The sequence below is a fragment of the Rhinopithecus roxellana genome, chromosome 6 (assembly GCF_007565055.1).
Source record: "Rhinopithecus roxellana isolate Shanxi Qingling chromosome 6, ASM756505v1, whole genome shotgun sequence".
Classification (NCBI taxonomy): Eukaryota; Metazoa; Chordata; class Mammalia; order Primates; family Cercopithecidae; genus Rhinopithecus; species Rhinopithecus roxellana.
In genome coordinates, this window is record NC_044554.1 from 22,836,445 (window position 1) to 22,861,465 (window position 25,021).

Below are 25,021 nucleotides of genomic sequence, written 5' to 3' on the forward strand. Positions count from 1 at the left end.
TAATGATCACGGAAAAATTAATTATTTCATGCTTACCAAAGAGATCTACAAATTACAATGCTGGTCTTATGGGCCAGCAGTTTCCTTGTCTACCTTATGCCAGCCTGACATAGGCATAGATGTTAGTTTATGTGTCTTGAGATTGCCCCCAAATTCCCCTACAGGAGATTTGTGTAAATTTATTTAACTCACTCCTAGAACTCAATCTCATTTATTGTGTCTTTGGGATATACTTCGATTTTGTCAGCAAATGATTAAACTCCAAAAGAATATATTTCAAGAAATTATTCACATTGTTTGATTTTCTTGAAAATCCATTGCAATGAAATTTTAGTTTTAGAACAAAGTGAGAGTTTTTGCACAAAAAGACTTTTTCCCAAAAAAATACAGTGGCATTTTTCACAAAAATATTCATTTTACAGGGCTTTACTGGTGTATGCATTTTTATTTGAGCCTTTAAATCAGGGATCAAAAACTTTTTCTGCGAAGAGCTATATAGTGAATAATTTTGGCTTTGCAAGTCCTGTGGTCTCTGTTGTAGCTATTCAGCTTTGCAGTTGTAGCCTAAAAACAGCCACAGACATTAGGTAAACGAATGGGTGTGGCAGTTTTCAAATACAATTTTATTTACGACAGTGGCAGAGGGCCAGATGTGGCCCCCACGCCTTTGGTTTTTCAACTTCTGCTTTAAATAATTGTCAGGTTCAGGGGAACCTACTTTTTAAAAAAATCTGGATTAAAAATAACATATTCCAAAGTCAGAACACTTAAAATGTGTATGAAATTGAAGTGAGGAATTACGTACTAATCTTCCGAGTAGCTTGAAGAAACTACAGTTTTCTTTACTATAACTGAAATTACACAGAATCACTAGTTAAATTTACATAAATAAAGCATATTTAATTTAATTTTTCCCTCATTTACTCAGTTTTAAAATGTAGTGCTTATCCATTTTATAGAAAGAGAAGTGCTTACAGATATACTTCAACTATATCACCTTAACTATATGTCTTAACAAGAATGAATTTCTTCACTTAGGGATGCTATTCGGTATTAAAATTTTTGCAATTATTATGGAGGTTTATAAATTCAAGTATGTAGAATTGCAGAAATTGAGACTTCAAAACCAGGGTATAGTGGTGATTTGGCTATAATTTTAACAGTTTTGTCCTCTGCTATTACAGAAAAAAATAATTTATACAACCTTCATAGAAGGAAGATTTAGGCTTGTATTTCAGATTAAAACTGTATGTGGAAATATATATAGCCACTGAATTTGATCTTTGGAACTGCTAAACTTAAATTCTATTGATGAAATTACATTATCCATATAAATGAACCATTTTATTTTCTCCTAATTTAGAGAATGAAGAGTGTCTGTTTTCCTTCTAAGAATTTACCCCTTAAATTGTGTCTGTGATTATATTCTCTCCCACATGTTCTTTATTTTGCTTCATCAACTAGTTACACATTTCCTCTTTATAGCTACTTCCTTTCAACCTATAAACATGACCAAGTCACCTTTTTACTAAAAAGAAAACAAAACAAAATTTATTTCTACTCTTGTCTACCTTTATGGATCTCTCTCTGTCATTCAAATATTTTGGTAGAGTACACTAAACTAGCAGTTTCTGGTTCAACAGTACCATTCATCACTTAACCTGTTATTAGACGAATCCTGCCTTAACACCCCACTTAACACATTATCCCTGGAAACTTCGTCCTCGTTTTATGCATTGTTCAAAGAATATTGTTTAATATATCTTATCCAATTCCTTTTTTCCTGGGTTTTATTACACCACACCTCCTAACTTCACTGTTTCTACTTATTTAAGCCATACTGCTCTAGAGGTACTAACTAGTACTAACTAGTACCTCTAGTATTTTGCGCCATAACTAGTATTTTGTGCCACTTACTTAACTTTAGTAAATTAGCACAACCTTTATGAAAAACAATATAGAGATTTATCAAAGAACTAAAAATAGGATTACCATTCAATCTGGCAACCTCACTACTAGGAATGTACCCAAAGGGAAAGAACTCATTATATCAAAAAGATACCTGCATTCTTATGTTCATCACAGCATTATTCATAGTAGTAAAGATATGGAATCAACCTGAATGTCCGTCAATGGGTGATTGGATAAAGAAAATGTGGTATATATATGCTATGGAATACTTCTCAGCCATTAAAAACAAATGAAATAATGTCTTTCATAGCAACATGGGTGGAACTGGAGGACATTATCATAAGTGAAACGACTCAAACAGAAAGTCAAATACTGCACTCTCACTTATAAGTGGAAGCTGAACAGTGAGTCCACTTGGACATAAGGAGTGGAATACTAGAGGCTGCAGACTCCAAAAGGTGGGAGGGTGAGAGGTAGGTGAGGATTGAAAAATTGCCTATTGGGTATAATGCTCACTATTTGGATGATGGGTACACTAAAAGGTGAGACTCCACCACTATGCAATATATGCGTGTAATAAATATGCACCTGTAACCCCCAAATTTGTAAAAGTAATTTGAAAACTACTAGCTACCTCAGATAAATTTTGTTAGTTTTAAGTAAGTTACTATATACAAAGCACTTAGAATAGCATGGCACATAGTAAGAACTAAATGAATGCTAACTCTAATTACAACTTATTTTCTATTTTTACTTTCTCTTTTTGAGTTTGTCTTCTAACTTTTCCTTAAATATGTGTTTTCCTCTTGCTTTCACAGTTAGTTCACTTTGCTTTTTATTTCATCACTGTCTAAGGTAAGCTATACTAAAGGAGGCATCACTGCATTGTGTCTAAGGGCCTCAAATTAAAACCAGACTGTCTGGGCTCAAATGCAAACTGACCTCACAAGCTGTGTAATCTTATGCAAGAAACTCAGTCTCTCTGTGCTTCAATTTTTTAAATCTGTAAAGTAGAAACAATAAAAATATCTCCTTCATGGGACTGTTGCAAGGATTAAAAATATTAATCATGCTTGGTACACAGTAAGTCATATTTAAATACTGATTGTTGCTATATTGTTCTTGCTTTTATTAATTCCTCTGAATTTGATACTACATTTTTGCTGATATCTCTCCAACATCTCTTGCCATGCCAAATCTTTCCATTGGGTTTTGTATTCCTGAACGTGGGTACATAGCAGGACAGCTCCACCTGAATGATTTATAAGAGCTGCCACTTCAACACAGCCAAAAATTAACTCAACAACTTTCTCCCAAATGTGTTTCTTCCCCTGTATTATTGGAATCATGTTACTGTGCCATTAGCCACACAGATGCTCAGACAATAAACATGTGAATATTTTGTGATTGCTTCTCTTTTATCTCAAATATGAAATTCACTTAATATTATCTCATAAAAATTGAAGCCTATCTTCTCCCTTTCTACTAAAACTGTTTAGTTTATGTGGTACAAATGTTTTTCAATGACTATTGAAATATCATCCTAAATGTTCTTGACATTCTATTTATCTCCTAAGTCTGTGTGTTCCTAGAATAATTTGTGTACACAGTCAAGCTAAGTTATTCTCGTTGGATTAGAGACAAACTGAAATGGATTCCTTGATCTGTCTGCTCATTTTTGCATCCTCATTTCCAGTCATAATTTACATGTACCATATTGTTTTTCATCTTCATAACATAAGCTAACATTATTCTCTCTACTAATTACCCTCTACTCGTCCTTTAAGATGTGGCTCAAACGTCATCTCTGCCATGAATCTTTTCCCAATTGGTTATTATGCCATCTCCCTACCCGATCGCTTGGTTGAGACATTTTTCTTTTTCCTTGGTTTCAACAGAATCTTTAAGGAACATGTATAATTATCTGCTTGCACTCTTGTCTTTATTACAAGACTGTAAACTTCACAAAAGCTAAGACCATGATTTATTCATTGCCTATTAAAGTAGGCTCTGAGTAGATATTTATTGAGTTCAAAACACCAACTGCAGACAGTTAAACAGATGAGAACAGAAGGTCCAAAATAGTATTCCATCTGAGATGTTAAACAGCCTTCACATTTCTTAATAGTGAAAAATATAGCAAAGCACATTGCTATAATGTGTATGAGGCAATTACTTGCAAATCATCTGGTCTTGAAGGCATGAACACATTAAGAGATGTCTTTAAGCATGAAGATTTATAGTTAATACTGTGTGTTCCTATAACCTCAGTGACTACCTACTCCAACCTTTATCCCCACCCCAACCTACTATAATCTTAATACAATAACCAAAGCGATCTTTTAAAACACAAATGTTAATGGTGTCACAGCCCTGCTGAAAATACACAATGGTTTCCTTTTTAATTCAGAACACCAAAACCCTATGAAATGGCCATAGGTCCCTGCATGAGCTTTTCCTTGACCTGACCTCTCTGATGCATAGTCTATTAGTCTCCCTACTGCTCACTAACCTCCAGCCACACTGCTCTTCAGTCAGCTGTTCTTTGAGTATATCACATATGTTCCTATCTCAAGGGTCTTAGCATCTGCTGTTCCCATTGTCCAGAAAGTTTTTATCTCATACTGTTACATGACCTATGCCCTCACTTTTTTCAGATTTTTTTTCCAAATGTCACTTTTATGGTGACCTTCTGAGTGAGACCTTCTATGGCCACCCTTTTAAAATTCCAACCTTTCACTATAATTTAATCTCCCTTCCATTTTTTTCTTTATCATTATCTGATATATTTAATATCATTCTTTGTCATTATTGTTATTATTTTCTTTCCGTGTTCTTCAGAATGTAAGTTCTATAAAGCAGGACATAGTAAGTGCTTAATAAATAAATTCAAACAAATGAATAAAACATTTCTTTTTGTGAAAAAACACCCAACAAAATGAGATGAGGGACTCTGTATTTTATATCTACATAGGCTCAAATGGTGGCTCACATTTTCTTTGATATAGAAGTCATCTTGTACCACCAATAGGCATATAGTAGAAGCTTGAAAAGGCAATTCGAGAATGGAAATACATTGATGTCTATATTGTGTATGTTGTGTAACGATGGTTCCTGGCATCAGTGCTTAGATTGGGGATGGTTCAAATTAAGGGCAGGTTCTCTGACATCTGAGAATGGGGAGTAGTGCCTTTGTCATCAAGGCTGCAGCAACATTCTCCACTCAACTCTGACAAAGAAAAATCTATATGAGGATCAATCTGACATCAGGAGCATTTTTTAGAAATTGAATCCCAGAACTTCTGCTATAAGCAGTTTTCCATTTGTTTTATGATCCAAAGCATCTGAAGCTGTATTTGGAATTTTGATTTCAGAAGATTTTGTGTTTTAGTAGAAATTACAGACACCTGGATTTGAACCTACTTTACTAGCTGCAAGTAACCAGGGGAGTTATTAAATATCCTGTGCCTCAGTTACCTAATCTATAAACCAATTCTTTATAATAAAATGGTATATTCCATAAAATGCACATAGAACAGTCCTTGGCACTGCGGCAATGAATGTGAAGCAGCTCAGCTTTTGAGTTAGGAATACCTGAGTTCAAACGTCAGGTCTGTTCCTGACTTTGTGTATGAGCTATAACTCTCCGAGTTTTAGTTTCTGCATGTGTAAGATGAAGAAAATCATGTCTAACATGCAGTTGTGAGATCTAGGAATAACCTGGTACCTACTCAGCACCTGTGTGCAATAGGTACATATAAATAATAGTCTCAGTTATCAATTCTGTTTATTAAGTGTCTTTTCTCTCAGGATATCATAATAATTGATGATATATATAGTATCTGATATATTTAATTTACATTTATAATTCATAGTAGCTTATTATTACTTAATTATAATTAATAAGGTCTTCAAGCCAAGGGAAAATGCTCCCTATGAAGTATCTAGAAAAGTTGGCTTTCAATAAATGCTTATAGAATTAATAAAATATATAGAGATTATGTTCCATTTGCTTTGTTTAAGAAAGCAGGAGTTTATAAAATGCATATTTGAGAGAATCACTATAATCCAGAGTTTGGAAACCAGATAATTGAGTTTATAAGTGCTTTCTAACAATTCAGGTATGTTTCTAAAGATTAATTCAGTTTCTAAAGATTAATTTGGGCAAAAACTTTATCCACATGAATATGTTGTTTCTGGATAACTCCAGAGGGCTGAGTTTGAATCTGAATAGACAGACATTACAGAATCAAAAATTTCAGTTAAATAAAAGGAAGATGTATATACTCTGTGGTCTGATAAATCAATGACTTCTCTTGGTTTGTAGCATCAGAGAGGAACCTTGATGAGCATCGTCGGGGTACTCTATAAAGCATTTACCCAGGAGGTAAGAATTAACTAGGTGAAAATAAATATCCCTTAAAATGGTCTAGATTTGATGAGAAAGTGATTTCCTATCAAAATAAAGATTTGATAAGCAATTATGTTTCACAAAAAAAGAGACGTATAAATGACAATAGCGCAAAAATTGTTATTAAATAAAGAACTCACATGCAAAGTTATTCTGCTTTGTGTATAGATCACGTATGTTCAGCCTTTAATAAAGTCAGAATTTTGTGTTTTGTCCTGTTCTATATTGTGAATAAATCAATCCATATATAGCTAGGTCCATAAAAGCCAAGTATTAATAATAGTTGATTATAACATAACTTTCGATGCAAAGAGTAAATTCGAAGTCCAAATATCAGCAAATATGTTAGTTGGGGAAATTTGAATGTAGTTGAAAATAGGTACTAAAAATTATATGGAGAAGTAGATTATATCAACAATATGAGAAAGAACCTTATAATTGAACATTGATGGATGCAGCATGTCAAATGATTTGGCAAAGATTTCCAAATGAGGCAGATTATGGTGATTTCCAAATTAGAAACAGAACATATTGAGTGAGGAAAACCACTGATAAAAGAATTACTTCACTGTCTTCTGAAGCCATTCAGCTTGGAGGAACTATGGAATATTACCAGGTCCTTTTCTGCCAAGGGAATTATGAGGAATTTAAAAAGCCATTTCACCTCAGATTTGTGAAGTGGAAAATACTTTAATACTAAATCAACAATTTAACTCAGTGCAATATGCTATAACATTTTTGGACATGTGTTTATTCTTATGACATCATGAAGAAAATTTTCCTTCCCTGATTGCATTTCTATATTATTTCTAATAGCCTTTGTTAAGTTGAGGTGACTTTCTTTCTAAAACCTACCCAAAGAACCAGGGATTTACAAATTTAATTATCTCCCAGAATGTACTGTATGATTTTGAACTAGAAACATGTTAGGTTTTAAATTTCACCATAGGCTAGGAAAAAAGGAATAAAAAGTTCAAAGTGCTCCACATTTGGAATCAGTAATTTTGTGTTCCAATGAGAAATGTTTAATCTCCAGTGCCAAAACGAGGTGAAGCCTTCCATTGATTTACTCTCTATCCAAAATGTACCTATTACCTCTTCTCTGTGACCTAAGGCAGGTCTCTAGAACTCATTTTCATTATTCAACTTGCAACCTTTTCTTTACCGAGGATCATTTTTTCTATGTTCAATATTCTTTCTCCCTCTAAAATATTCATTTTTTTTCTACTTGCTATCTTTGTAATTCCACTTTTGTAAAACTGAGTTCAAAGCCCACATCACCAGTGTGATCTGCCTTACCTGTCTGCTTTATGCCCTGGACCTTTTATGACCTGGACTCTTTCTATAGACAGCCCTTGACTCACATTCTTTTATCCAGTAACTGCCTCCTATTCTACACATATGCTTTAAAGCTCCCTATCCTTCCATCTCTACAAGCATCCAAGTAATTCCTCTCCCATCATGTAGAAGATGATTACAGAAATACAATCTCCACCACTACAACTGCTAAAAAGGATGAACGAGTGGGGGTCTTTCCTTTGTTCCCTGCGATCAAGAACACTTATGTCAATGTCTCATATATGATTGAAAAGCTTTCTTACACAACGAGCTTAATGTTGCAGCTATGTTGTTATTTTAATTCTATTATTATTCATATGTCTAAGACATATGAGTTAATGATAATTAACTTTTGCTATTTCTCTACAACATTGCCTTGGGTGTCATGATTTAAGACTATCATTTTGACAACATGACCATAAAATCATGAGTTATAAGTACCTCTTTTAAAAATTCCTATTTCCGGCCGGGCACGGTGGCTCAAGCCTGTAATCCCAGCACTTTGGGAGGCCGAGACGGGTGGATCACGAGGTCAGGAGATTGAGACCATCCTGGCTAACACAGTGAAACCCCGTCTCTACTAAAAAAATACAAAAAAAAATTTAGCCGGGCGAGGTGGCGGGCGCCTGTAGTCCCAGCTACTCGGGAGGCTGAGGCAGGGGAATGGCGTAAACCCCGGAGGCGGAGCTTGCAGTGAGCTGAGATCCGGCCACTGCACTCCAGCCTGGGCGACAGAGCGAGACGCCATCTCAAAAAAAAAAAAAAAAAAAAAAAAAAAAAAAAAATTCCTATTTCCAAGATCCAAATTAATGATTTCTATATATGTGTATAGCATATGTGTATTTATACAGTATATGTCTATAAAAACTCTATGTATATATATTTAAATTATTGTATGTATATAAATCACACATAATAAATAAAACTGACTTTTTAAATAAGACTTGCATAGTACAACAGCTAGCTTCATTTTTCAGCATCCAAATAAATCATCTATTTACTGACCACACACTATACGCAAAACACTATGTTGTGAATGTGCAGCTATGAATTACCTCCTCTTTTCTTGTCTCCCGTCCTTTCTGTACAAACCAGATAACTTTTGCTTGTAAAGATCGTGGAGTACATTCCAGCAAAGTACTGTTGTTCTCTATGCCATAAGCCAGATGCTCTTCAGTCTTATCCAAAGCATCCCCTACAACAGGAACATTAATGCCATCTTTGAGACTTAGATTTTACAGGTAAATACATTTTTCAAACATTATTTAGATCCCTGCAGTAACATGATTAACTCATTACTTATTGCTCATTTCTGTAAAAGGTAATTTAAAGGAATTATTTAGAAAGAATGGCACACCAAAGTTTAGGCACGAAACAAGCAAGCAGGCTATGGGGTGGGAAAGAAGTAAGTAACTGAGAGTCTGGTTCCAAAGGATGGGACAGGATAGTCAAGGCAGTAAGAAGCATCAGTGTTAAACTCATGGAAAGTCTCTTCCCTTTATTGAGGGCAGAGAAAGGGAACACCAAAGCACAGGACAAAATTTGTGGTTACAAACAAAAGCAGAAACCAGAAATGCAGGCAAAATGCCACTACATAAACATAAATGTGGATTATATCTTGACAAGGGATTGCATTTATCTGGGTGTTGGGCTGCTGCAGTGAGAAGAGAATATGAGACTGAATCAGGGACTTTGTGAAATAGAGCTTGATTACAATCTGTGTTTTGGACCGGAAAGGCTCTTACTGGACTTGAACTCAAATTTGCATACAGGCAAGTACACTTAGCTGCAGTAGGGAATAAAAGCAAGCAGGATTACTCTCTAAAAAAAAAAAAAAAAAGTCCTACTCACCTTCAGAACTGACCCCTAAACTTCCCTAAGATGAAGGTCCTACTTTTCTTTTGCCAGTATTCCCAGAGGCTTGAGTCCTCCACTGAATCCTGAGTCAGCCTGGGGTCCAGCAAAGTGACGCTGGAGCACAGTCTCTGGCTCTGTGTATAGCCACCGCTGGTTTCTTATTTGTGGTGTCCCTTTTTATTACTACTTCCTAGTGAGCTCAGTGACACTAAATACAGCCTATTCAACAGTTACCACCATAATAGAAAGAGTTAGGAGAGTGTTAACAGAGAAGTTCTGTCTTAACTTCCTTACTTTTGCCTAAAGATGAAATTTCCTCAATTCCTTGCCCATCAGATACCACCACTCTATCATCACCTTTCTTGAACCACCAACCCCAGCCCTAACCTTAGTCAACTTAGATAAAAGAGTAAAAGCTTTTTCACTTTATCTATCCCAAAGCTTAGTAGATGACTTGATAGAAGTAATACCAGTTGATAAAATCACCAGAAGCTATGTAACATGGTGAAGATAGTCCCCAGTATGAGATAAAGAGGTAAGTCATAAGAGTCACCACGGCATCAATCACCTAAAGTATGCAGCATTCTTGTTCTAGGGTTTCATTGTTTTAATAATTGTTTAATAATGAAGCTTGGTGGTAGTACATATAATTTATTTTCCTAATCAGATAAAAATTAGATGTATTTTTTTCCAAATTTTAACTACATGTCAGAGAAAAAGAATACTTATTACATTGTTCTAGTATACATGAATCACAAAGAAAAAAAGCACTCTTTTTAAGAAGTTTGCAGTTTATATTCAATGTATTCTCTGAGTAACCCAGAACAATTGATTTTCTATGGATTACCAACAAACTGTTGTCCAAAGCACTGCTGAGCTGCATTTCCATGTCGAACATCTTGTCTCCGGAAACGCCTGAAAGAAAGTAAATGCATTTAGGTGTTCATATTTTCAATTTTCCAGGCTTTAAAATGCAGTCAATTGCATTAAATATACAAGTAGTATTCTGCTACTGAAAAAAACATGATCATTCATATGAAATAAGAATAAAATCCAAGTTTCATAGTTTTTCACATTTCCATTATATGTTCTTCAGTAGTTAAGATCTATGTTACCCTGTTCTTTATTTACATAATGTTGAATTCTGGAAACTCAAACAACAATGGAATATATTTCTCTTTACTTTTTGTTAAAAGTTTAGTTCAACAAGAAATCTTCTAGTTTGAGAATGTCTTGAGTGGTAAAGTATTTGGGCAGAGAAAGACAATGGGATTTGAAGTAAAGTATTTATTGAGTACAAAACAGTTATTTTGAGTACAAAACTCCCATATATAATAAAGTGCAAATGAAAAAGGTGTTAAAATCCAAATAGTTTGTTCTATAGTCATCATAATCAATTAGTACAAATAGAATTTCTAAAAATAAGAGATAAACTCATAATATACTGTAGTGAGCTTACTTTTATTCAGATGTAACATTGAGGAAGTACATGTCTTTATTCAATGTGATAGTGTGTTCATCATGTTTAGCAGGATGTTGTGCATCAAGTGGGACTCAAGAAATATTAGTATTTTCCCCCTCAATCTGCCTAGTATAATTAGAGTCATTTCTAGTATTTTTTTATTTCATAGATTATTTAGATATATAACTGAAAAAAATACAATATTCTGTATCTCTGGAGAAACTCCAGAATATATATATATACACACACACATATAGAGGTATAACATTATATATATAAAATTCCAGAATATATGTAATATACATATGTTTTGAATATATATAAAACATATGTATGTGCAATTCAAGAATATATATATGACATATACAATATAATGTTTTGAATATATATAAAAACATTAGCCGGGCATGGTGGCTCACACCTGTAATCCCAGCACTTTGGGAGGCCAAGACGGGCAGATCACAAGGTCAGGAGTTCGAGGCCAGCCTGACCAACATGGCGAAACCCCACCTCTACTAAAAATACAAAAATTAGCCAGGTGTGGTCGTGTGTGTCTGTAATCCCAGCTATTCTGGAGACTGAGACAGGAGAATTGCCTGAAGCCAGGAGGTGAAGGTTGCAGTGAGCCAAGATCGCGCCACTGCACTCCAGCCTGGCAATGAAGCGAGGCTCTATCTCAAAAAAAAAAAAAAAAAAAAAATATATATATATATATATATATATATATAGATAGATAGATAGAGAGATAGATAGATAGATATAGATATATATATAAGTATATAATATAACATTATATATAAAGTGATTTAATATGTAAGCATTTTTTGAGGAATTAAACAATGGGAATTATCATCAGTATTAATAGTATTGAAATTATAAAATCAAGAACTCTGGCATACTTAATTTAGCTTAGAGATTTAAATAGAAGTATTACATAAAGGTGGAAAATACCACTTGCCTCTCTAATTCATGGCATTTCTTCAAGACTGAGGGAAAAACAGAAGGCAAAGCAGAAGTTTTACCCTAGAGGGTGAGAGCATAGCTCCTAAAGTGACAATGAGATGCTTTAACCATATGCAATGATGAAATTTGGAAAAGTGAACCAGATTCAATTCCCAATACCACCACTAATGTTCTGTATGATCTTATGCATATTGCTTCCCTTTCCTGGCTCTTTGTGTCCTCCCATGTAAAATAGAGGTGGCAAAATGACATCTAAAATCTACTTCAGTCTCTTTGTTTTTTTCATTTTAGGGTGTCCTTACTGTCTCTAAATAACAATAATAGAATGCTATTTCAAGAGATCAAGTGCTTTCTCACACAGGAGTTCAGACCTTATTTAACAAATTAATAGATATTGAAAACTGGGGCAGATGAACATCTGCAATCAATTTTTGGGATTATGACCTGTACACAAAAGTACTTTTTAGTTTTAGTTTGTTTGCTTTTCTTAATGCAGAGATCACTGATTAGAAAACCTTACCTAAAAACCTGAGATTTTACAAAGTTAATATTAGATCTGCCACATGTATCATCCTACTGAACTAGATTGAAAATAGAGCTTATGAAAAAACAACAAGCAAAAGTAGAAAGTTGCATGATTCTATATGGTTTTACACTAGCATGTACAACTATTATACAACTAATAGCAGATTTAGATGATAATTAAAATGTTGTTGTTAATCCCTCACTTTGTGGAGTATTGCTTCTATATTGAGAACCTGAAGCCTGATGAGAAATAATGAATAATGGATAGGAATAAAATCAATGAAATGAGAAATGGCTTACACTTTGCAGAGATAGTGTTGTATAAAGATTATTATACAAGTGATATGAGGACAAGGAAGCTACAATCAAATAATTCTGGATAAGCAAGGTCAAGAACTGAGTGCAAAAATATTGCTGAAAGTTATTGGAAACATACATTTTAAAAGAAAGATATCACATTTTCCAGCAAGGTTTCAGTTCATTTTATACTATTCCAGTATAGTTGTCCTTTATTTCAGTATAGATATATACACATATATGTATATATATTACATATACATATATGAGTGTGTATATATATGTAATATAGACATATATACACACATGTATGTGTATATTATATATACATGTATATATATATGGAAAAGTTTCAGAAAGGTTGAACAAAGTTGCTTTCATCCTCAACGCTGCGTATTATTCTTATATCTCTAGTCTCTTAGAAATTTTTAAAGAGAACGCTGGAAATAGACAAAATACAAGAGCAAGGGGAAGGAAAAGATTCTAGCATTATAAACCATACTGTATTTTGGAAGATCATTTTAAACAAGTGGTTTGGATTGTGAATTAATGTTTTTCCCCTGTTAACTCATTTTCACTCTGTGAGCAGAGAAGTATTTATTTTAATGACCAATTTTCAATTTCTGCTTCTATTCAGGTCTTATGCAACAACGATCTGCTATAAAAGCAAGCTATTTTACCTTCATGTGTTGAAACTTATCCAAAAATTCTCCCCCAGGGGTGAGTGATGGTTCAAAAGAATTTGACACCACTGAAAGATCTCCATTACATGTCACTGAACTGAACTAATTCATTTACGAGCATGGCTTCTGATTCCAGCATTTCATGCCTTCCTATCCACTATTTTTCTCATTCACTTGACTTTTTCTAAGTAACCCTTTTTGTCTACCACATCTACTGTATTATCAAGCTTAGGACTGTACACGGTTAAAAGATGCACCATATAAAACAATTAACTATGGAAACTTCTCAATTAAAATTCATTATCACTACTGCATGCCTAACACAAAACCCTGTCATTCATAAGCATTTGGTGCAAGGCTTGTAAACATTTTTATTGTTGCTGATGACAATAAAATAATTAATACTGTTATTTGTGGTTAAATTCACGTTCTACCCTCATATTTTTCTATTTCACTCCCGACCCATGGTACTGGGTGCTTGTTTTTAAGCATTCTATTTCTTTGTGCAGAAAATTAATTCCCTTTAACTGGAATCTTCTTATATCTCTACCTTCAAGATTAAGCTCAAAAGTGAGATTATTTTGAGAATTAAATAAAGTATTATACACATTGCTCTTAATCGAGTACCCCATCCATAGTAAGTGCAGAATAGCAAGCTACTACTATTATTATTTACAATTCCATTCTTCGCTTTAGGTTCCAATTTCCTTTAGGCAAGAGGTTATGCTTGTTTCTTCATATCCCTTGCACATAGTACAGTAATTGGCTTAATAGGCGAATACACTCCACTTATAATTGATATTTTCAAATAATTATATGACTATATTCTTCAATAATTGTTTTCAAACAACAGCAAACACTTCTGCAAAATCAATTAATTTGCTCAATTCTTTAATACAATTGGTAAATATAGTTAAAAATGTCCTCTTGAAGCATAATTTTACTATCTGCTTATTATATCATTAAAAAAAATACTCACTGGAGTATTAATTTAGCTCAAGTAAAATTGACAAAATTTTGAATTAGTGAAGTTTTAATGAGATTCTACTATATATTTGAACATATAAAACAAGAACTACACTAAATTGGGTTAAATTATATTCTGAAAAAGGTTTACAGAAAAGTAACCCAAAGTTAAATAATAAAAATAATTGAAATTAATACAAACTGCTTTTCAGTAGGAAAACTACCTATACTTCTATTGCTTGCTTTATTTTGTCTTTGGTCATTTTATCGCAAGAAAGAAACTATGACTGAAGAGATATCCTTATTCTTCAAAAGACTTAACTGAACCTCAAGATCTCTGCTTAAAGAATCCTGGGATTTGCCTTCTGTAGGAAATGGCAATGACCTCACAGAATTGTAGGCCTTGGAGTTTGGGGGTCTTTAAGTACCTTTCATTTGTGTTGAATTAAATCACACATTTCATTAATTATACAGGTCATGCATTTGGCTAGGAGTTAAAATATTCACTTTCAAAATGAAATAAATGAAGACCAGCTGGTAGAGAGGACATGGGGCAAATGCAGGATGTATTTTAGAAATTTCTTTATTTATTTTCATTTTAAGTCTTTGAATCTCTCATGTGCGGTGGCTTGCCATTTCCACATTTTAAGTTTATCTGAACTCGTTTCATGTGTTGCAGCAGAAGTTTCAAAAGAGGGAAGAACTGACTCAAACCTGGGTGAAAAAATGGAAGGTCAACAGCATGTTCAGCTCCAGTCTCTGTACACAATAATTAATACAGATATTTTCTGGAAAACTTCAAGTTTTCAAAGTTTCTATTATGAGCAAAATATAATTATGATGATTTATTTAAATAAAAAGAGCATGGTTATTTTTCATGGAATGTGTGGGGGGAAAAAAAGAGCAAAAAATAAAAGCATTAGGGTTTTCCTAAGCAAGGGAAATAGTTCATCAGGTATCATATCTCACCTTTTCGCATGCGTGCCGGTTGGGTAATACCGGGAACAGGATATGCCATCCCAGGCACAGTAAGGGTCTCGAGCCAGGCAGCAGTCAGCACAAGCACTTCCATACATGTCACAGTGATGGAATCTGACTTGAGCCACGGCAGAAGCAGATCCAATATACAGCTGTTGCTACAGAAATCAGAAAGAGGTCACTAGCAGAAATGGACAACACTTTCACTGAACTATTACACCTAGTTTTCACATTTATACACAATCACCTCAGAAAAAATTCACTTAAATTTAGTTCACTTAAATCAGCAGTTTCAGGAGTTTGAGAGCAGCCTGCTCAACATGGCAAAACCCTGCCTCTACTAAAAATACAAAAAATTAGCCGGGCATGGTGGCGGGTGCCTGTAATCTCAGCTACTCTGGAGGTTGAGGCAGGAGAATTGCTTGAACCTAGGATGTGGAGGTGGAACCTGGAAGACAAGAGAGAAACTCCATCTCAAAAAAAAAAAAAAAAAAAAAAAAAAAAAAAAAAAAAAAAAAAAAAATTATAGCAGTTGTTCAATATAGGTAATAGAATATTTATACTTTCATTTCTCTAATATTTGAGAAACATTCGTAGACATAAATGCAGGAGCACCAAAATTGCTAGACTGAACTTGACAAGAACTCAAGAAGCTGTGTTCATTATCTTGCATTATCCAGCACTGTGGATCTTCCTTTAAAGATCTATAGAAACTGCCCGGCTCAGTGGCTTATGTCTGTAATCCCAACACTTGGGGAGGCTAGTTGCTTGAGCCCAGGAGTTTGAGACCAGCCTGGGCAACATGGCGAAACCCTGTCTCTACAAAAATTACAAAAATTAGCTGGCAGTATGTGCCCATGATGTCAGCTACTCAGGAGCCTGGCATGAAAGGATGACCTGAGCCTGGGGAGGTCGAGTCTACAGTGAGCTGTAATTGCACCACTGAACTCCAGCCTAGGTGACACAGTGAGACCTTATCTCAAAAACAGAAAACAAATCTATAGAAACAATTAATAAGAGATTTGGAAGGCAAAGAGTCTTTTAAATATTGACATATAACATTTAGAAGAGTGACGTGTATATCTATCTATTTGCAGAACAAGTAGCTGAACATTTAGTATCATATCTTTCCTTTTGCCTGAACACGGAGGATTATTTATAAATAAATTTGAGAAAATATATGCAACAACTGTTTCTAAAGAAGTTTACACCAAACTGATTTCAGTGAAGTGGAAAGGAGGTGTGTTTCCTTGAACACTCTTGGATTATCATTGTTACCATTGTTTTTGAAAAACATTAGTGAAAAATAACCAGGGAATAAAGTGCTATCATGATTATAGAAGTAAAACTACTCTCATCTTCCTTTCTATAGAGATGGAAAATGAAGGCATGTATTAAATGTAAATCATGATATACTTTTGTCAGAATCAATCAATGGACATAAAGTTTCAATCAAACAAGATTAACAAGGTTTGAAGGTCTACAGTATAACACTGTACCTAGAGCCATTAAACATGTATTGTATACTTAATATTTTGTTAACAGGGTAGATCACATGTTAAAAGTTCTTACTATAATAAAATAAAGTAATAAAAGAAAAATAAAACTGTAATAAGTCCATATTTAAGCACATGAACTAATGTTCTCATATCCTTTGACCTTAGCTTACATATAGAACACACACACCTACACACACACATACACACACAGACAACTTACTCGTTTTGAAGAAATCTCCATAGAAATAATAGGAACTGGATCCTGAAATTTTTAAAAAGGTTTCGTTTTTAAGAAAATAATATAAAAACATTTACCTTAATATGGTTGTAAATTCCTGAAATTACATTACTTATATAAGTGGTTCTGTGTTAAGTACTGTATAGCTTTCATTTTAGTAAATCAATAAGCAAATACAACTAAAATACAGCTTTGAAACTTTTTTCTAATGGGGTGGGCAGATATGCAGATGAAAGAGCAGCAGGCAATCTAACCAGCTTACTGCTTGTCTCTGGAATACAGTTTTTGAATTTGCATTTGAATATTACTTGTGCTTTGGAAACTCAAGTATCTTTAAATAAAATAATAAAGTCAGAATGTTCTATTAAAGTAATTGAATCATTAAAATGAAACCACTGGGTCTTTTAATAGGTGTTATTGCTAATAAACTAAGTGATCTTAAACTTTTCAACCCAAACCTAAACAAAATATTTTTCTGTTGGAGTGATCATGGTGAATCACAATTAACCCAGGATTCTTTGAACAAGATGAATAACCTGATTTTCTTAGAACTGCACCAGAGGAAGGACAATTTATACCACAGCTTTGAGAACCAATATGTTGTTTTAGGATTGTTAAGGGTAGTGCATCCCTAAGGAACACAATAGACTCAGATCAGCTGTGCAAGTGGAAAACCACAGGGCAGGTGAAATCCACTCTGGGGACGATTACCCTTTGAAGAGCTGGTTGCTAAAAGGGAACATTTGATCCTCTATATCAGTGTTTTTTAAATTTTTTTTAAAGTTTAAACTACAGAATATGCTTTCATACATTCATTCATGTATTCATTCAGGCAACAATGTTTCTTAAGAGTTTACATGAACAAAACACTGTGGTGAGTGAATATTAAACATATTTCATTTTATAACACGAAATGAAATCTTATGTAGAGTCCCAGAGTGCTAAATAAACAAAAGCATAGCTGCTCTGGTTGATAGAGGATGATGGTTAGCTTTGGGTGTGGCTCTAGGGCATCCGTGTTCTAGTACAGCAAAGGCAAAATGTACTGCTTTTCATTTATAAAATCTTTCACATCTACCCATTATAAAAATATATAGCCAATCCTTGTTATTCACAGATTCTGTATTTGCAAATTAGCCTACTTACTAAAATTAATTGTAACCCCAATATCAAGACATCCTGTGTTTTTCACTCATGGAAACATGCATGCTCAGAGCAGCAAAAAATTTGAGTCGCAGGACATGCACATTCCCAGCTGAGATGAAACAAGCTGTCACTCTTGCCTGCTTGTTTCAACTTTCATGGTGTAAATGAGTATCTTTTTCATGGAGTATGTAGCGTCAAGGTTTTCACATCTCTGTGCTTTTTGTTGGTGTTTTGTTTTTTAAAATGGTCCCCAAACATAGTGCTGAAGTGCTGTTTAATATTTCTAAACTCAAAAAAGCTGTGCTGTGCCTTAACGTTGAAAGCTCTTTCCTTACATAAGCTTCATTCAGGCATGGATTATAGTGCTGTTGGCTGTGAGTTCAATGTTAGTCCATCAGCAATATATATTAAATAAGGTGTCTTTAAACACAAACACACATAAAAGAAGGTTACATATTGATTTGTTGATAATTATGTTACAATTAGAAATTTGCTGGAACAGAACCCCTTATTTCCCATGGGAGCAGTGGTCAGTATTCACTAGTTCAGTGTTATAACAACTTTAAAGACCAAAACTGCTGCAAATGCTGCGACTTGGTGTGTGTGTGTGTGTGTGTGTGTGTAAGTGCATATTTGTTTATATATACATGTACACATATATATGTATATACACACATACACATATATATACACACACATGCACCTGTGTATGTTAGTGTATCTGTATATGTAATTATTTTTTCATGTCATTTTTTTATCATTTTCTATTGTTCTTTTTTAGTAAATTCTTTGTATAATTAATGCACTTAATAAAAAGCAGTATGCTTGTCTTGCCACAGTGTTCACAATATGAAAATGTATTATTATTTTTTGTCAGTATTGATTGTACATTTCTATAAGATGTGACTGTAATACTGGCTCTGAAAATTATGTGTCGTATAAATGTTATTTCTTTATAGTCACAGTTTATTCACTGAAATTCTTTCCATGCTAGGTAAATGTTGATCTCTCAGTTGAAAAGTCTGTAACAATCCAATATATGCACTAGAATTTGAAATAATTCTTCACTTATATTAGCTCTGAATCCACAACACACCTGTTAGGAAAAAGAAAATGGACATAGTATCTTTCCTATTTACATCTCACTTGTAGTCATAATGCATAAATTTAGTCTATATTTTTTACTCTAAATACCTTGAATATCTGAAGTTCTTCTAGAATTACTTCTTCCATTGATTCCATTTCTTGGTTGTAAATTGTGATTACTTTCAGCACAATTCCATTATCTGTAAGAAAACAAAACAAGAAATAAACTAGAATCTATGTCACAGTCTGGTTTTCAAATAATTAAAAACCATGTAGCCGGCTAGGTGTGGTGGCTCATGCCTGTAATCACTGTGGGAGGCCAACACGGGTGTATCTCTTGAGGTCAGGAGTTTGAGACTAGCCTGGCCAACATGGCAAAACCCTGTCTCTACTAACAATACAAAAAAAATTAGTCAGGCATGGTGGTGGGCACCTGTAATCCCAGCTACTCAGGAGGCTGAGACAGGAGAATCGCTTGAACCTGGGAAGCGGAGGTTGCAGTGAGCAAAATCATGCCACTGCACTACAGCCTGGGAGACAGAAAAGCCTTCATCTAAAAAAAAAAAAGTAGCGACTATAAATTCAGATAAGATTTGACATCCAGATGCATGAAACATTTTTATCACTGTCAGTTTAAAACAATACGACTACTTATAAACTCATATTTTTAATTAGCAAAATTAATTTTATATGCCTGGCCAAAAAACAAGAGGAAATAATGATTTTTTCAAATAGTTTGATCCAAAAATCCAATCATAGATTCAAAAATCAAAATGTCTTTTGGAATTAATAAAACATAAGAGAGATGCCAAATTATTCTAGCTACTTTTTCTGTGACCCATGATGCAAGAATTTTTTTTACTGAAAGCTACATTCATGGTACAAAACTATACCTTAGGGAATATTCCAAGCAACACAATGTGAAACTCACCATGTATGTAGAACATATACATACATGCAATCACACACAGTTTTGGCAAGAAAAAAATCCAAGTATACACCAATGAGAGAAGTGTTTGTACCAATCATTTAGTCTCCATAATTATCATTTGTTTTTAAAGTTTATATTCGTATTTTAAAATTCCATCTCATTTTTATCATTCCTGATATTCTGAACTTGTTCCTTCCTATAAACATTTTAACAAAACATTAATTTGCCAATACAAATAATTTAGTATAATGCTAGACATAATTTAGAAAAAAATAAAATGTCACTTTTTGCATATTTATCATACTATTTCAGCAATTTATTGAAATATTATCAAGTTTTATGGATGAGTTCATAAAACTGGATTATAATTAAGCATATAACAGTTACTTGTATTGTACACTACCCAAAGGAAACAAAAAATTGTCATCATTTTGAAAACTAAGCACACCTATTAAATACTTGACAATTATGTCAGGCAAAAAGCAAAGACGAGACTCAAATGATTAATTCGCAATTAGTGATTTTCTAATAAGAATCATATATGTATTGTATCAAAGCCGGTGTCCAGTAAATATTGGACAAAGTAACCACTATTTGTGGGATTTTTCGATGTTGTTCCCATTTTACATTCATCAGACATGTTCTTTTTTCTGAAAATCTGTGGTTCAATACGATGATACCTTTGAATTAAAGGTGTATATGACAGAACAAATATATGTTTGATACTTCTGAAATTCTCTGGAATCACTTTGATCAATATGACAAGCAAGTATTTCTAAAAACATTCTTGGACTGTTATATATGAATTCTGCTTTCCAGGGCATTTAAAAATAACATATTAGGTTGGTGCAAAAGTTATTGCGGTTTTTGCCATTAAAGTAACAGCAAAAGACCGCAATTACTTTTACACCAAACTAATACTTTAATTACTTTTATCAAATATTAGTATTGATTATGCAACTTTAAAAAATTTTTTGGAAGTCACTATGAGTGAATTTATGGCCAATTAAAGTTTGCTAAAGAAATCTGATGACATGTTAATCTTGAACCCACAGTGCAGAGCACTTTATTAACATTAACTTCCTAAAATGAATGAAGAAAATACAGCCCATACCAGAAATCAATTTCTAAGAATAAGATAGAAGATGTTTTCTTGCTTAAATATTTGTTTTAAAAAACAAAAGGATGGTCGGGCATGGTGGCTCATGCCTGTAACCCCAGCACTTTGGGAGGCCGAGGCAGATGGATCACCTGAGGTCAGGAGTTCGAGACCAGCCTCACGAAAGTGGAGAAGCCCCTGTCTCTATTAAAAGTACAAAATTAGGCGGGCATGGTGGCACATGCCTGTAATCCCAGCTACTCGGGAGGCTGAGGCAGGAAAATCTCTTGAGCCTGGGAGGCAGAGGCTGCAGTGAGACGAGATCGTGCCATTGCACTCCAGCCTAGGCAACAGAGCAGGACTCTGACTCAAGAAAAAACAAACAAACAAGCAACAACAACAACAACAACAACAAAACAGCAACAAAAGCCACAAAAAACAAAACAAAAATGAAAACAAAAGAATTATTGGAGAAGCCCAAGTACCAACATTAATATTAATATTACATCCTGTTTCCTGATCCAGGTTTATGCCAATATCTCTTCAGAATTATGTATCTATGATTAAAGTCATGTGTGTTAGAATGCTCACTTCTCTAAAGATGATCAACTACTGTAGCAATTACTATGCTGAATAAAAAGAAAGACAAAGAAAGAATCATTTTAAACACTTTAAAAATGACTATAGGATTTTAAAACACTTCAAAGAATTTGCTACATACTACTCTGGAGGCTGAAAAATTTCAGGTTCTCTTCTACACGTTAGATCTAATGTATGGGTTGATTGAAATTACAAATTTATTTGAAAATATCACTTTTAGTATATTTATCATACTTTGTTTTATTAATGCAGGATATTATGAGTAACATTTGGCTTGCTTGGTACAAATGGTTGATCTTGACATGGACTCACAAGAATTGCTGTGTTTAGAGATTTAGGTGAAGTTATTGTCCCAAGTTCCAAGTTGTTCACAAAATCTCCAGGACTCACTGATCAAAGTTAGTAATGGAGCCAGGAACCTGACAGAACTATTCTTGCTATGACACTCTGCTTCCACTATGAGGACTTCTATTTGGAACCAACTTTGTTCATTAACATCTATTATTCATTTCTTTACTTATTCATTTATTCATATGCATGAAGTATTGATTATGTATAAGGAATTATGTGCTATGCAAGCCCCAAATCCTCTCTTTGGCAGCTTCAATATTTCTCACATCTGAAAAAAACCACATTTTTGTTGGTCAAACCATGACCCTTCTGACAATGAAAGTGGTAATATTCCCAGACAATTGGCCTAACCTCTTACTATTGCAGTCACATGAGGTCTCTATTTCAGTCTGTCTCATTTTGGATTAAGAGTGTGAAATGGGTTAATGGATGGACAGATTTGTTGATAGGTGCTTTTAGAAATACTATTAAAATTACTGAATTTAAAGGTCAATTTAAACATCTCTGAGTACTTTCTCATCTCTTTACCTGTCCCAATAAACAAGACATCATATTGGCCATCCTCAGCTTCCACTCGATCCACTGCTATTTGTTTCAGATTATATTTTCCATCTGTTTTTACCAATATTGGTTTTTTATGGGCAGGTTTTATGGCCTGGTACATTAGTGGATGACTTCTTGCAAATCGGATGGCATCATCGGGATAGTCCTTGGTGGTTCCGTATCTCCCTCCATTTACTTTGCTGGCACACTGAAAAACAAGTGGATTAGATAATTCTTTTTGCCTTACACCTAAAGAGAAAATTTATAATCAACCACGAGAAGAATCAGAAAAATTGAAGATGTCAAATTAGTCAATTGTGCATTTAGAAATATATAGTAATCATATATTTTTCTTTTTTTTTTTTTAACTTTTATTTTAGGCCCAGAGGTACATGTCCAGGTTTGTTACATAGGTAAACTCATGTCACGGGGCTTTGTTGTACAGATTATTTAGTCACCCAGGCATAAAGCCTAGTTCCCAACAGTTCTTTTTTTCTGATCCTCTCCTTCCTCCCACCCTCTGACTTCAAGCAGGCCCCAGTGTCTGTTATTCCCCTCTTTATGTCCATGTGAGTAACTATACATTTTTCATTACAGAAATGGAATCTTCCTCAGAAATTGGAAAGACTAAACTTTTGCAAACATGCAGCATTAGAAATACAGAGAAACTAGAGAAATTCTGGAAAAGTGAGATATAGTTAATATCAAGACTTTGGGGATGGTCAAAATGTTTAACATCATAAATAAATTATTTTCTATTTTTGAAATTTGCTTTTTGTAATAAGTTACATTGTGAAGGGAAACAATCTATTGTTCATACAAAGAGAAGAAATCTCTTTGCTGTGCAGAAACTTCTCTCTAACTAAGGATCACAACTATACAAAATAGCTTAACCACTATTGAGTCTATGATAATATGATGAGTGATGGTTCTGATTGGCTCACTGACTATAGAATTTTAGTGGTTCAACATAAAAAACTATTCAGATGTTATCACTGCTAATTATCAATGGCAAAAAAAACTGTTTACTATAATCTATATGAATTTGTATTTTTAATGGATTTGACAAAATAAACTGGAAAACAAGAAATATGTGCTATAATGTCAGTTTTTAAACCACTGACTATAAAATTAAATACTCAACAGTAGCTTAAGTTACTCATTGGAAAACCTTTAAATGTGTTCATTCTTGCTTGTTGGTAACTGCTCCCTCATTTTACATATTTTCCTCCAGAACTAGCAGCAATTGCAATGATTACCTTGATAAAAATTTTCCACTTTAGAATATAAATACAGTAGTTTAGTAATCAGATTCCACAAAGAGGACATTTATAATGGTGTGGTTTTTAAAATCAGACCATATTTCCTAATTTGGCATGGATTTTTCACTTGAGTGTACTTTCATGATACATAATTGGAAACATTTTGGACTAGCTTGGAAGCAGATCCATAACCAGTCACTTCCTCCAAATCTCCTTTAAGACCATGTGGTTTCAAGAAGCATTTCCAGCAAAGCCACAGGAGTAGGTTTCCTCCATTTAAAATTGTAATTTCAATCAATAGAGTGAAATAAAATATACTTTATGTCTTACTGGAAGTAATAATTTTAAGCTAGTGAGAGAGAGTGATTGAAATGGTAAAGCCTTAACACTTGTTAATGGAGGTAAAGGTTTGTTTCCACTTTGGGTTTTTGCTCTACAAAAACGGTTTCTACTTGACTTGCAAGTAATTGTGGAATCAGCGTAGTGATGGGATTTCACCAGCTGCTTGTAAAAGTATAGATGTTGACTTGTGTGACAAGTTAAATATTTGCTCTCCATAGCTCACATAGCACATACAATGATCCAAAGTTTTTCCAACCTAGTTGAACACAGGATGAATGATACAAAATCATTATCTCATCATCACCCTCACTATCATCATCAGTTTTAGCCATGTGTGCTAAAAGCGCAAAAGTCTGCATGCCTAGCTAAGAAGAATCTTAATAGTATAGTTCAGAGACAAGTGGTAGAACTTTTGTACTCTAGCAATACTTTTGTATTGGCATTTCTTTCCTAAGGGGCCAGCAAGGATGTTAAATGAGATGTTAAGTATTCTGAGGAGGTAGAGAAAAAAACTTCTTATAGATTTCCTATAA

At 33.9% G+C, this 25,021-nt stretch overlaps 1 protein-coding gene across 3 annotated transcripts in view; it reads right to left on the minus strand.

Annotated features, from left to right (window-relative positions):
* SEMA3E (semaphorin 3E) overlaps positions 1-25,021 on the minus strand; it is a 282,783-nt gene that overhangs the window by 13,512 nt on the left and 244,250 nt on the right. For all 3 annotated transcript variants that reach the window (XM_010353559.2, XM_030931851.1, XM_030931852.1), the window contains exons 11-16: positions 22,870-23,092; positions 19,469-19,560; positions 17,111-17,152; positions 15,383-15,549; positions 10,365-10,432; positions 8,716-8,855 (exon numbers count right to left, since the gene is read on the minus strand). In XM_010353559.2, the coding sequence (XP_010351861.1) occupies positions 8,716-8,855; positions 10,365-10,432; positions 15,383-15,549; positions 17,111-17,152; positions 19,469-19,560; positions 22,870-23,092 (732 nt within the window). The remainder of the gene's footprint in view (positions 1-8,715; positions 8,856-10,364; positions 10,433-15,382; positions 15,550-17,110; positions 17,153-19,468; positions 19,561-22,869; positions 23,093-25,021) is intronic.